The 14200-nt window shown below is 47.4% G+C and overlaps 2 protein-coding genes across 2 annotated transcripts; one reads left to right on the top strand and one right to left on the bottom strand.

Annotated features, from left to right (window-relative positions):
- Nucleotides 1-7722: 7722 nt before the first annotated feature.
- On the bottom strand, nt 7723-9661 carry N7533_009215 (glycoside hydrolase family 47 protein; the record flags this gene model as incomplete). The annotated part of the gene is made up of 7 exons (XM_057105865.1): nt 7723-8147; nt 8209-8344; nt 8409-8594; nt 8642-8785; nt 8853-9153; nt 9203-9256; nt 9315-9661. The coding sequence occupies 7 exons, from the start codon at nt 9659-9661 to the stop codon at nt 7723-7725; spliced, it is 1593 nt and encodes a 530-aa protein (XP_056957314.1).
- Nucleotides 9662-10732: 1071 nt separating this feature from the next.
- Nucleotides 10733-14064, top strand: N7533_009214 (beta-mannosidase; the record flags this gene model as incomplete). The annotated part of the gene is made up of 11 exons (XM_057105864.1): nt 10733-10980; nt 11040-11263; nt 11335-12007; nt 12060-12084; nt 12140-12239; nt 12294-12367; nt 12420-12610; nt 12705-12772; nt 12829-13129; nt 13181-13309; nt 13371-14064. 11 exons carry the CDS (start codon nt 10733-10735, stop codon nt 14062-14064), a joined length of 2727 nt encoding a protein of 908 aa, XP_056957313.1.
- Between the last annotated feature and the right edge of the window lie 136 nt (nt 14065-14200).

The following is a 14200-nucleotide window of genomic DNA, read 5'->3' as shown; positions in this document are numbered from 1 at the left end:
ATAAAACAGAGCAAATGGGGTGTTTTACTCCATACGGAATATTACCAGTTGGTATTACCTGATACACCGGTTCTCCGGTGCAGCTCCTTCACTCGTTTACTCAAATCTGTCACACATTGGTGGGCTCTTTGTCTTCTCCTGTTGTCCCTTTACGACTTTCTTCTCATTATATCGCGCGGATCATGACGAGCGAGCCAGAATCGCGGTGCCACTAGTTGCTCTTCTCTGGTCTTTTCCTCGCCTCCTTCCCTTTTTGCACCGATCGACATATATTCGACTCATCGACTCATTGACTCTATACTCCATAGTCAGGAGCGGAACATGATACCTCTCCTACTAGTATAATATAATTACCGGGGAAACTACCACATGTAGTTGAGAATGACTTAGCGCGTTAGTTTGGAGTAGAGGGGAACACGAGCACCGCATGTGGTGCTGCAGGTATGCACGAATTCATCCCCATGGCCTGACGGGCCTGAATATGGAGTGGGCGTCATTGCCTCCTCGACTGCAGATGGCTGTCGTGCAGGTTCGCGAACGAGCGAGTCATCATCTCGGGTTTGTTGTTGGTTCTTTTTTTAGACGACGATCCCGGGGCCGTGAGGGGAGCCCTACCGTCCACCTTAACCCTTGAAAAAAGTATGTTAATGTTATCGAGCATACCCCGTTTTTACCCTAAACCCGATTGGGAGACCTGGTGCGGTGTACATGTACATATTGTATGTATGGAGTGTAGAGTGATCTTACTTCAAATCATATTTACTACCTGGGAAATGACTCAAGAATTGAGGCTTAGGAAATCCTAGAATTATCCTGGAATCATTTATCCCCTACTCCATTTCTCAGACTACTCACGTATAGTCTAGTCGGTTCCAACAACCCGGGAGCAACCAGATTGAAAACAGACAGCTCGGACTAAGGTCGGGGATTATCGGACAGAGGGTAGGGGGCCCACACCATCACGCCCTAAGGGACAGCTTCGGGCGACAGCAACCCCCGGACAAAATCCGCTCCGACAAATCAAAATCGTCAAGTGTCACCCCCCTTGGCTCCACTGCGAGGCTCTGGGTAACTTGTTCTCACGGTCTCGCCAGTTCGACGCGCCCACCCCCTCGGCCGATCGGTGAACCTGGGTGAATTTTTTTTAGCGCAGGCGGTTTGGAGTTGCGAGAGGAGGACGCTTTTGCGGTGGGTCTCCTTCCCAGGTAAGTAAGAGCAAAAAGGACAATGTTACTCCGTACTCTGGAGATAGATAGGAAGGCATTAAGTTAGCCCCTAACAGCTTGAACAGGTGAAAATCTTCACCATTGTAATCGTATAATCTTCACAATTCTGCAGCCGGCAGGGCGACGGGAAAGGCTGGTCCCGTCTCACCTCAGATGGAGGATCTTCACACTGGTCTTTCTTGATCCTCCTCCACTTCGAGTCATGTGTGGATGGGGAATTCTCGCACGCCAGTGGACAGGAGCTGGCTAGTACTCTGTGAGGGACCGGCCCTGACCGTCGGGTCTTTGGGGGTTTTCAGTACGGAGTATCCGTACTGCGAATCAATCGGTCGCCCTCGCACTCACTACTCCATTGGGTAATCTAATTGCGCTTGGCTGTATTTGGTAATTTAGTTGCTGGCTGTGTTGGTTACATCTTGCACGTGCAGCTTGATTCTGACGAATATCTCTCTGTAATCAGTCACCAACCCGCCCTTCATAGCTACATACTTTTACGGATGTACTTTGTACATGCGGAATAGTTCCTACACGCTCGGTATCGTACCTAGGTAAGCATATGTATGTATGTATGTATGTACAGGACTCTCAATCTGGGAGGTTGGGCCGCGTCCAACATGCGCCCACCTGCACCTCCCGGACAACCCACGGCTCTGATTGATCCTCTATGCGCCGGGATTCCAACATAGCCCATTCCCAGAGGCTCAGCATCACAACCTTCAATCCTTCGCAACTTTAATTTCGTATGGTGTTTACTACAATTAGACTTGTTCCACCTTGGCTCATATGCATAAGCATACATAACAACACATAGTTGGTACGGAGTATACACAACCGTCGAAATGCAAACCCCAAAATAGGCCCCAAAGCCGTTTCTGTCCGATCTGCATACCCAGACTAGTCTAGCTGAAATGCACAGAAATCGAAGGGTTCAAAACTGTCAGCCTCATAACCTTGTGACGAAATCGCACACACTTTGACCCAATGTGGTTAGGGGCGCGAGGTGTGGGTCCTTCCATCGGCGGTTGTGAGGTTATCCCTTGACTGTCCCTGGTTGCCTCTTACTTGGCCTACGAAAGCTCATGGATTCGGTGGGTCCAGCAGGAATGCACCCGGGAACGTAGTGGAGGGGTAAATTAATGGGTTGTCCAGCATGAAGGTTAATCAATCCAAAAAAGCATCGTATGATGGAGACGGGTCCAGCTGATAGACTTTGCGTTTACGACTCGGAGGGCCAAGCATCGCCCCCAAAGGAGATCGATCTGCATCGCGGACCCAATAACTTCACATCGATCATTAACGTTCTGTCAACGCCCCAGTATATGTAATTTTATCTTATGCACCGTGCAGACTGCATATTCGCGACCGTGGCGAAGGCGACTAGCATGGATGGATACCATCACTGTATTCATCATGAATCATTTGATCTCACAAATGACAGTCAATCAAGGCATACCTAGGCTTTCACAATGTATGTTCCGCACCGAAATAGAAACCAACCTCAACCCTACTGCCCAGGTCTCAAGGATCTTGAGCCACCGCTTTGGGTGGCCTGGACCTCCATGATGCTTTTCCGGGGAACCAAGACACCCTGTAAGAGCTAGGCCCTGAATTACGCATTCCCCCACCATCCGCACAGATCAGACAGTGGCAAACCCACAACGCTTGAAAACCCATAGGGCAGAGCTTGGAGTATACATGGGGCACTGCAAGAAACTCAGCCCAACCAAAGTTAAATCCATGGCCCGTAGTATTAGCAATCGGCTTCTGGACATGCCTCAGAGTAAGCATTCTGTTCAATGCTTGTGGATCAATAAAATCTACTTCATACACATATTGCTCTCCTGACCTTCTTTGGTCCACATCAAACCAAAGTACTAGGTACACTGCCAAGGAACGGCGGCGGCGCTCGTGCTTCAAAAGCCGCGCCGAATCGGGCAGCATGCGAACGGTCAATTACCCACCTTTCGTACAGCTTACCTGGTTAGTCACGTAGTCACTTGGCTGTAACTTTGGTCTTGTATGTACATACGTGGTCCATGCCTATTTGGGAATCAATGTAAGCACTATACACCTCTGACTTTTATTGAATAGCCAGTCGCGACTCATATAGCACCCTCTTCAGGTCGATATCATGGAGGATGTTTCAGTATTGCAGATGTCGATCAGGCCATGTGGCTTCCGCAAGGCAAGGCAGATTCAAGAGAGCCCACCTGAAAGTACCCTGTAATCTATTCTACCTCAGGGGCAGGCAGGGTAATCAACTATTCTCGCGCTCATGTACTAGCTTGGATTGATATTTGGCCAATGACGATGAAGATTTTGTGTTGGTTTTTCGGAGCGTAGCATATCCGAAAGGCCAAGGTACCGTGTTGGGCGCTGTGCTCCGTATGTACATATGTAAGCCATTTATTTAGAGATCGTCTTGTGGGGGACTGTTTTCCAAGGTTCTCTTTTCCCCCTTTTCTTGCTTTACCGGGTTTGCCGGTATATTCAAAGGATTTGTGCAACCATCTCAACGGGTCGACCCTAGTGAGAAACTTATGTGCATTCTCAGGGGGAAGGGGTCATGAAGAGGGGCAGCTGAACTGTAAGGGTCGAATGGCATGCAGCGAAGGAAAAAAGCAAGTAATTGCATTGTTCCTGCTTCCCTCGTCGTCTCAATTTCAGCTGGTTTCGAGATAGGAAAAGGATTACCCGACGGCCGAGCGGTGCTTCTTCAGCCGTCAACATTGGATTACACCCGTGCATTACAAGCTAGGATTACGCCTTTTTTGCGGGCGGGCCAGGTCTAGTCTCACTCTCATTTCCCTAAATTCGACGCCGTTAACTCGGCAGGATCCACATCTGAGGTTAACCACATGGTCGAAGGATCACGATACCACCAGGAATCGCTAGTGGGAACGGCGCATCTTAGCTCTGTAATCCCCAATCTATCGGATCCGCAGCAGGTAATGCCATTGTAACGAACATCGACCGTTCTAATCTCCTTTTGCACCAGCTTCAAGATGAGCTAGCAGGGATCTTTTCATATTAATTTGTCGGAGTCGACCGACAGGGGTGATCCTGTAAACCCCGACCACACTACTGCAATGCTCCAGCCATCATCTGCGCGAAGACTGTGAACTAACCTCATCCCAGTAACTGTTGGTAAGTACCTGCCCTGTGACTGGTCTATTTGATGGTTTCAGCGTCGCTTACACGTGGACGGTACTTGGATAGTGCTGATCATTGGAGGGGGTTTTATTTTTATCTTCCCCTCTCCAATCTCCCATCTGACACTAAATGGCCCTAAGGCACTCCCTCCTTCCCGGAGAAGCAAAGGGTGTACTATACCTAGGTATGCTAACCCGCATTTATGTCGGCGGCCACGCAAAGAACCCGATCGCCCACTTCTCCCCGAAAAGCCACATGTTGATCGTGTGTTTCATCTCTCTTTCTGACGCATGCTGGCGTGCTCCGCCATCAACTCCGTAGACAGTACTGTAATCAACCTTAGAATTGCCATACGTGCTGCGGCTGAGTGCCCTTCGGGTGATTACCGGTTAATGTGTGCGGTTATCTTCATCTATACTGCTATCTTTGGACAGGGCTGATTCCTGGAGGCAGACTGATATTCCTCAAATCTGGCTTCAGCTCGCTATTCCTTGGTTCTGGTTGGTCGGTAGGTTGATCTCTCATTTCCCACGGTCGGAAACGGGTATCCCGGCATCAAACAGGCTGATCTCGACTCGCTGCCTGGCGAGATTGACGAATATTTGCGGACGAACATTTGCGCGGTCTTCATCCGAACTCCTTATCAGGCTCGGGGGACGGGGTAACTCGGTCTTGTACGGAGTGTAGCCAAGCTATTCACCCTGTAAACACTCCGAACTCTCTCTTTGTTCCAACATTGACGGCAAAGTATGTCCATCGGAGCGGTCGCTGCACTCAATCAACCTAACAAGCTCGGCGTTCATCATCGAGACAGTCTACCTACCAGATTCCGGAGTTGTGTCGATCTGGAATGGTTTAGGCTAGAACGATCAGGGTTCCTGAAGTATGAACGAGGGCAAAAATCAAACCAAAAATGGAGAATAGGGTTTGTATCCACAACGCTCCACGATTCACTTCTCAACCACGGGTCGTCAGTTTGCCGGGGCCCGAGACTTGCCCAAACAATCTTTCATGAATCCTGCGAATCCTGCGGGAAATTGAGGACTCCATAGTGGCACATATGCTTGTTCCATGGTCCATTTATGGGTTTGGAAGCTTGCGAAGACGAGTCATCCACCTGAGCAAGATTCATGGGAATGACGGACTCGAGCTAAGCTATGGAGAATAGCTACCTTCGGTGGCAGTGCCAATCATAATCGCCGTTGTAGCTCCTCATGTACCCTCACATCCACAAGGATCGCGCGTTAGTTGGAGATCCTCAAACGACAATCTAATTGATTCAAGAGTGAGGGTCTAGATGTACCTCATCCATGAATTACAGAATGGTTTAATTGCAGGGACTTGTATGCGACTTGTAACTTGGCGGTCTAGGAACCTTGATCTTAATGCACAGAGATGGAGCCAAGAGAGGAATGAGTGCCGAACGGTAATAACAGTATAAAGAAAAATAGCAAAGAAAAGGCAATTGTTCACCGTCACAACGATATTCCAACGAGGCCCAAACTCTCCACCAACTGAAGTGGCAAATCCCAAATCCGATATAAGTCCCTAATTAGCACGATTTGGGATCATATCCTCCCTTCTCGTCCTTGTGTTGCAGAACTAAAGCGCGACCCGAAATCCGATTGCGTTGCATGACCAGCAAAACCAACATATCCACAGTCAACCAATCATACACTGATCGTGCTCCCAACCAATAACCTAGCTGCAGCAAGCAGCGCTGGATAGCTGCAAGAAGGGAAATCTAGCTCAAGCCCTTGACGCAACGCCTCTCTAGGACCTATAGAAAGAGAATCTCAATCCCGAGCCAGCAATCGCCATGCGCGATGACATCATGCCCTTGCCGCTGGGCCAGAAGGTCCATGTCATTGCTGCTGGCGCTGTTGGATCGAGGAACGGCTGCCATTCGTAGGGAGGGCATGCTGCACAACCCAGTGGGAGAATTTAGGTACCTATGGTGGCCTAGCGGGAATATTTGCAGTGATACTGCAGAATGTTGATTAGTGATGCTGCCCCTCGGGGATACTAGTACATATGTGGATTTGTCAACCTACAAACGCCAACGCGGCCTGCTTAAACCCGATGCACCCCCGCAAAGACCGACCATTTTTGATTATTGTAAAAAGAAATTCTAAGACAATTTCCGCTCCCGCTGTCAAAATCCGGTGTCATGTGTAGTACTAGTATGTACGGAGTAAATATGTCATTAAATCCAGCTCGGGCCTGGTCGGGAATTGGCCGACTAGTACGGATACTATTAGTAGTACTTCGATCTCCCGCTCTTCAGGCACCGACAGTAGCCTAGTAGTATCATGGTAGCCTATAGTAGTAACTGGGATGTACTAGTCAACATGTACTACCTAATGCAGGTGTCCTTCGAAGCGCTTCATTTGGCCCGCGTCTTCGAACAGGTCGCGCCTCTAAACCACTTTGGAGCGACGATCACCGCCTCGTACACGTGCATACTGTCGTTGTGGTTATGTTTCTACCTCATCTGAATATCGGGCTGGATTTCAAGATTAGGCCTATAACCGCTGTTGGTTTGAAGGTCGATCATGGTTGGAGCTCTTCGCGCTAGGGAAGGTCGTGCTCCTGCGTGGTCTTGGATGACCTCAGAGGCTTTTTCCACATGGGCATAAGTCCCCGGCCCTGATACCTGATGTCATTTTAGATTGAGGGGATGAACTGCTCTTTGATTTTCGGGGTTCATCGCGAATCCCATCTTGAGTATGGCATATGAGTAGAGAGAGAGAAAGTGTGGGGTGGTCTATGGTTCAATTTCGGTGAAGCATATCGGTTCATTGCCGTGTGCTGGGCTAGTACCCCGGATTGACATTAGGGTGCCGATCTCAGATGTTTGCACACTACACTTGCTCTGAAGTCTCCAAAATTTCGATTTGAATGCTATGAGAAGAATACAAAACACTATTGAATATGAATGAGGATAGTCTGAGCTTATTCACTTGCAGTTGACTCCCACTGTATATGAACGCTGACCTTTTCAAAATGCTTCGCCTTTTCAGTCGGAATTATAGTGTTGCTGAGTAGAACTACCTAAGTACTCCTACCAATGTTTTTGAAATGTATATTCGCTGCTGCAATTATCCCGGGGCCTAAGATACTAGTACTCCATCGATTTTCTAAGACATTCGAAGATTTGTACATGTGTCATACGCTAGATTTACTTTGACCTCAATTCACCAGCACAGAGACTTCTGTTCTCGTTCTCGTTCATTCGGAACCATATGCTGGCAACTTGAAGATTGATGCTTCATGTATCCCAGGTGCATTCTGACCAATACCGCACAATCCATTGCAACACTAAATTTTAGCGAGGAGAAGATTAACAAGACTTCTTCTTCAGCATGGGATGACACTCAGTATTGAACACGAAGTCGTCCAGGCTAACGACGTCCGGCTCGGTGAAGCTGAGGTAGAGATATTTGAGGACCTCAGCAAAATAGAAGCTGGAAACATAGTTGACCAAATCCCCACCATATGGAGCATTGACATCGGTGACTTCAGCGTAGGGGACTGACTTCGAGCGGGTAGTGTTCAGCGCTTGAAAGATCTCCCAGTTGTATTCCTGCCAGCGTGTGTCTCCTGTGATGCGGTAGGCATACCAGATACTCTCGAGTGGCTCTGGGTACGAGCGATATGATGGGTCTTCAATGAAATATCCGTACTTAGCAGCATAGGAGCGAACGGTGGAGTTCCTGTTGTAACTCTTGTCGTAGGCTTTATTGTGCTCGTTGTACCAGGCGATTGCTAGAAAAGTATTAGCCCGATTTGAAAAACAAATAAACGATAAAATCATTCAAGCACATACTTGATGGTCCAAGACCCGTAACCGTCGTGTTATACAGCCAGTGGCAGCTGTCGGTCACTTTCACGCCCAACTCTGAGATATCTGGTCGATCAAGATAGGCTCCACCGAGCAATAGATTGCCACCGGCAAAGCAGGCCTAAGAAAGTCATTTAGGTCAGAGTACTCTTCGTGGTTGATGTGGTTGATAGCAATTGACTAACATAATCATCCATTGACCACATGATGGTGCCGTTCTCATCGAGCTGCGATAGGAAAGTGAGTTCCGGTCTCTTGTAGGGACTAAGCGCGATATTATCTTTGCTAGACTCGACGGCCAAGAGCCAGAAGTCTTTCAACTGCTCGACCATACTATCTTCTGGGTCGTAGATGTAGGTTTTAATGAGGTACTTGGAGAAGTTAGTAAGGCCAGGACCTGATTTCAAAATTTGCTCACCTCAATGAAACTGTCAACGCCAGCTTCCCAGCCGCCATCGAGGGTGATGAATTTGCCCGTCTCAGTGTTGAGCTCAGTGCCGACCAGACCAGGAAAAGCTGGCGCGGGCTGAGGGTTAATCAAGTATTTCTCGGCTTTTTGAGCCTTTGTAATTCGAAGTGTCAGTATCAGATCTAGTCTTGACAATTTTAGGGGCATGTTTGAACCATACATTCTGACGGAATGATTCATCCCCGGTCAAATCAGACAGTCTGTAGTACTCTAGAATCATAGTTCCAGCTTGCGCAGTATTTGTACTGTTGTACTTAGTACCATTGACAGCTGTGGTGCTCTTCATTATTTCGCCGGTCGAAAAGTTCATGGTAGAGGCAGGCAGGCCAGAGGCAGTGTCAAATACTGGGCTAATAGCGGTGGCCAGAGACTTGGCTTGCGATAGCAAGGCTTCAACGAGCTTTTCATCGTAGGGATTGGGAAAGTCGCCGCTTTTGATCAAGTCATAAGCGCTCAGAAGGCTGTGTTGAATTTAGTTTCGGACCTAATATAAGAGGGAGTAAATCTTACCCGCCGAGGTAACGAATATTGATATCGAAGAAGTTAACGATATCAGGAGACTTCCTGAGGAAAAGTTAGTATAGGAAAGTGTGATTAATTCCTTCCCTGGCTCATAACTTACGTGAAATCGACCGAGGCGATGTGCTTCAGCTGTTGCTCCACAATATCCGTGAGACCCATAATGATCGCAGTGTCGATTCCATCAACAACGCTAGCACCCCATCCAAACAGATCATCGGTATAGTTATGACTCAGAGGTAGAAGCTCATCATTCGGGAAGGCATATTTGGAATATTCACGCCACTCACGTGCATACGCCTGCTTGACAGCTTCGGCACGAGGGTCGTGTTTGTTCGTGCCCTTGGGGAAGTCATACTGAACCTTCTTGCAGGTATTCCCGGATGAAGTTGAAGGTGCAGCGCTGGTAACCGCCGCTAGGGCCAGCAAAATATGGGAAACACCAACCATATTGGGAATCCTCAGTAAAAAACAGTGAATGTGTTAGTATGCTGTGGATTTACACACATTGGCAATGGAAATGGGTACATATGTACTTATCTGTTCCTGGGGATCGGCAGGAACATCCATCGTTACATTGCTGGAAGGTTGCAGTTTGGCAAAGATCGGCCTTATCGTTGAAAATTAATCACTCAATGTGGAACTTGATTGTTTCAATTCGAGTCGGATCAGACAAGTTCAATTATTTTCTTGCCAGGCGATTACTTGTTCTTTTTTCACGGGTGAATGATCAAGGGCTTCCAAGGACAGCCTGAGAAGCACAGAATTCCAGAGATAAACAATACGAACCTCATCTAGGGGCACGTTCAATCGTGAAAATCAATCAAGACAAGGGGTTAAAATCGGTGTCCAGACCGAGCGCACTGACTCCAACGCCATGGCCACTCAAGCTTTTGCCCCGGACGCCCCCTCCGTCGTAATCCTTCGGCGAAATGAAGACCGAGTCCCCGCACGGGGTAGTCCCAAGTCGGAACGGACTTGGGAATGTCAGCATTTGTTCGCTTTTTGGGTTTCAATAAATGGAATAGCTTCATTTTATTGCACATGAGGAATGTTTGAGCCGAGCAGTTTAATGGGATCTCGTTTATCCTGTACAAGTTTCAAAAAGATTCTCAACCACCGCTGTGTCAAAACAGTTTGAATATGAATGTGCACAAAATTTCCAAGACAATTATGCAAGTCCATCTCCACCGTTTCTTCAAAGGGAGCTCAGGGTTGCAGCTTGTAAGCTTAGTCTTGATACATAGTAGGCGCAGTGAACAGTCAGTATGGAGAACTCCAGGTCCGATTCCCTAACCTGTTTTTTTAGGAAATGATCAGCTTCAGCAGACTGATCCAAGCTCGGAGAGGCTTAGTTAGTTCCAATATCGCTTTCAAATGTCCGATGGAATACTACCCCAAAGTCAATGCGATTCCAACCCCTCAATAAACCAAAAAGAAATGGACATAAAATACTTGACCCGCAAAAATGAACGCTGGCACTTGGATGGATTCAATCTTCGAGATCAACTTGAAGCTAGCATGAAGACACTACTCTATATCTTGTTTTTGGCAGGAGCTGCTGTCTCCCAGAATATAATAGACCTTGGTAACAAAAACTGGACCTTGGCAGGCCTAAACATCACAGTCCCTGGTTCTGTACCATCCCAGGCACACCTGGATCTCTTTGCAGCGGGTGCGATTGGGGATCCACTATATGGAGAAAATGACACCGAGCTGCTCTGGGTTCAGAGATCTAACTGGACTTACTCGGCTGTGATTTTTAATATGTGTGTTACCACCTTCGGTCGAGGAAAAATGGCTCATTTCTCATCTCAACTTATCATAGGAGCCAAACCGAGGATTTTTCAACATGGCTTATATTTGATGGTCTTGACACCTTTGCCTCTATCGAACTTTGTAATCAATTTGTTGGAAATACAGACAACCAGTTCCGCCAATGGTACTTCGATGTAACCGACATAGTTCGCTCATGCAAAGAGGAGCCCAAATTGAGTCTCAATTTCGGGTCCGCGACCAAGATCGTAAAAGAGATAGCAGAAAATGGTGACCGTATGTCCCAATCTCTCTTTTATTTTTCGCATTTTCTGAAAAGAAGGTAACAGCTCTCTTGAATAGCGCAGACGGCGCCCCAACCGAAGAATTCTGCTGCAAAGAATACATGCGTAAGGAGCAATCTGACTTTGGCTGGGATTGGGCCCCAAAGATATCACCTGCAGGAATCTGGCAGCCGTCGCGGGTCGTGCAGCTGAATGATGCTTCACCTGTATATGTGCGAAATGCTTTGATTGATATATTTCGGAAAGGTCAGATGAACAATATCCCGCCCGATCAGTCCCAGCCCTGGGTCTTCAATGTGAGCCTTGATTATCTAGGCATCTTGCCTCGGGATTCCTCGCTGCGTGTCTTCTTGAAGGATGCGAGCGGAAAATTAATATTGGATCAGCCTTTGGGCGATATTCATCAATCTACGAGAACGATAGAGGGGAGTATCGCTATTGACCCAAGGTTGGTTGACCTTTGGTGGCCGACAGGGCTAGGATCACAACCGCTCTACGATGCCACTATCAAGATTATTCATGGCGAGAAAGCCATTTCAGAAGTTCATCGCAGAGTTGGATTTCGAACTGTCGTTCTAAATCTGCTACCGGTGACGGAAGAGCAGCAGGCTCGGGGTATTGCGCCTGGCTCAAACTTTCACTTCGAAGTTAATGGCCATGAATTTTATGCCAAGGGCTCAAATCTTGTTCCGCCTGACGTCTTTTGGCCAAGAGTGAACGAAACTAAGATAAGAAAGTATGTCTGGTCTCTATATCCGGACGATTTATGTACTAATTTTATCTTCTAGCCTGTTTGAAGCCGTTGTTGTCGGGGTAAGAATCCAACTCTCTTTAATCTTTGGTTAAAACAAGCTAATCTAGACACAAGAATCAAAACATGCTGCGAGTATGGTCATCCGGTGCCTATCTTCCTAGCTGGATCTACGACATTGCAGATGAGATGGGCATCTTCCTGTGGTCTGAGTTTGGTGAGTTCAAGTTACCCCAAAATGGCACTCCATTCAACCATTAATATGCGCCAGAATTCTCCGATGCTGAATATCCCGCCAATGCCAGCTATCTGGCTCAATATCAGGAAGAGGCAACTTATCAAGTCGTATGAAGTCATACATCTCTCTCCCCTCGTTCGGTAACTGATAATGAAATAGCGTCGCGTCAATCACCATCCAAGCCTTGCCCTCTGGGTCGGTGGCAACGAACTAGAGCAGATCATGTTAAGCTATTTCTTTGATCCTGATAATCCCGGGACTCTTCTGCGCGAATACGAGCATATCTTTCTAGAATTGCTCATTGGGGCCGTTTACTCAAATACAAAATCGATCAGCTACATTCCGTCATCGTGAGTGTCTCGTTATCTTTTAATCTTTTTTTTTTTTACTTCTTAACGAATGGGATAAAAGCACATACAACGGATTCTTGAGTTTGAACTTTAGCTCCACGATGCCCCAGATTCCACGATATCACAATACTTCCGGGCCAGACTATATTTACGCCGATACAGGTAAGTACTCCATTTAATCAAAAACTAAGTTCCTCGCATTCACTGATCGTACATAGACACATATAACTATGATGCGAGCCAAGCCTTCAACCTGAGTTCCTATCCAGTTGGTCGATTTGCAACCGAATTCGGATTCATCTCCATGCCCTCGCTTCATTCCTGGAAACAAGCAATACCAGATGACCAGCTCTCTATGTTTTCAGATATGGTGATTCATCACAACCGACATTATCCCTTTGGAGGACCAGTGAATGCTACTGATCGAGAACTTTCGGTTATAGGGCTCCAAGAGATGACTGCTGCGGTACAAGATTGGTATCCAATCCCAAATATGCAGGACAGCGTAGCAAACTTTAGGTAAGTTTACAGCTTTGAATACGGATCGTCTTTTTCTAAATGGTATTCTAGTGCATGGTGCTGGACAACTCAGGTCTTCCAAGCCGACTACTATACCTCCGAATTGGCCTTCTTTAGACGCGGTGCCGGGATGCCACAGCACAATCTCGGGTCGCTTTATTGGCAACTTGAAGATCTTTGGTATGGAATTCTCATCCTTTTAGGTCTTCGGGATGTTGGTACTGATGTATTATGTATCCAGGGCTGCACCCACATGGTCCAGCATCGAACCCGACGGTCGCTGGAAGGTGCTCTTTTATCGTGCGAAAGACATCTTCCAGCCCGTCATCGGGCATTCTTTCTACAACTCGACCACGGGTGATCTGGAAGTCTGGGTCATGTCCGACCTTTGGTCTCCATTCAGTGGGACGGCGAAGCTGAGCTGGATGGATTGGAATGGAAAACCTCTCTCTGGTTCGAGAAAGCCTGTATCGAAGACGATTCCGTTCACCGTTGGCGCCATCAACTCGACTCTTGTATTCAAGACAAATCTTCGACATGACTATCTTGATCTTGATTTGTCAAATACCCTCCTTCGAGTGAATATCTCCGATGACGGTGTCACGTCCAACGAGTCCCCAAAGAAGACAAATGCGCATACATCTTTCTTTCATCCAGAGTCATTGGCAAAGGCAAAGATCGAAGACCCGGAGCTTCAGGTCTCCCGTTCTGCAGAAGGCCATAATTTCCGTGTTGAAGCTAACGGCGGAGTGGCTGCGTGGGTGTGGTTGGATCATCCACTTGGGGTGCAGGGCTATTTCTCAGACAATGGATTCTGGCTGACCCCGGGTGAAAGCAAGAACGTCCAATTTACAGTCAAGATGGACTGGACAAATGGAGAATGGGCGGGTGGTGTTTTAGTTAGGAGTATTTGGAATAATACTTTGACCAACTGAGAATTGAGAGCTCAAGTTCGTCTAGATAGAACGGGTTCACATTGTCATCTATGATCAATGAATCCCTCTATGGATTAAGAATCATTTCTAGGAACTTTGAAGAAAAATTGAAAGCATGACACGCTTTCCTCCAGGG

The sequence above is a fragment of the Penicillium manginii genome (assembly GCF_028828005.1).
Source record: "Penicillium manginii strain IBT 31320 chromosome Unknown utg000006l:1.0-4164085.0:1.0-4166146.0, whole genome shotgun sequence".
Taxonomy (NCBI): Eukaryota; Fungi; Ascomycota; class Eurotiomycetes; order Eurotiales; family Aspergillaceae; genus Penicillium; species Penicillium manginii.
The sequence above is the reverse complement of the archived record's forward strand: the minus strand, read 5'-3'. Positions and strand labels throughout refer to the sequence as shown.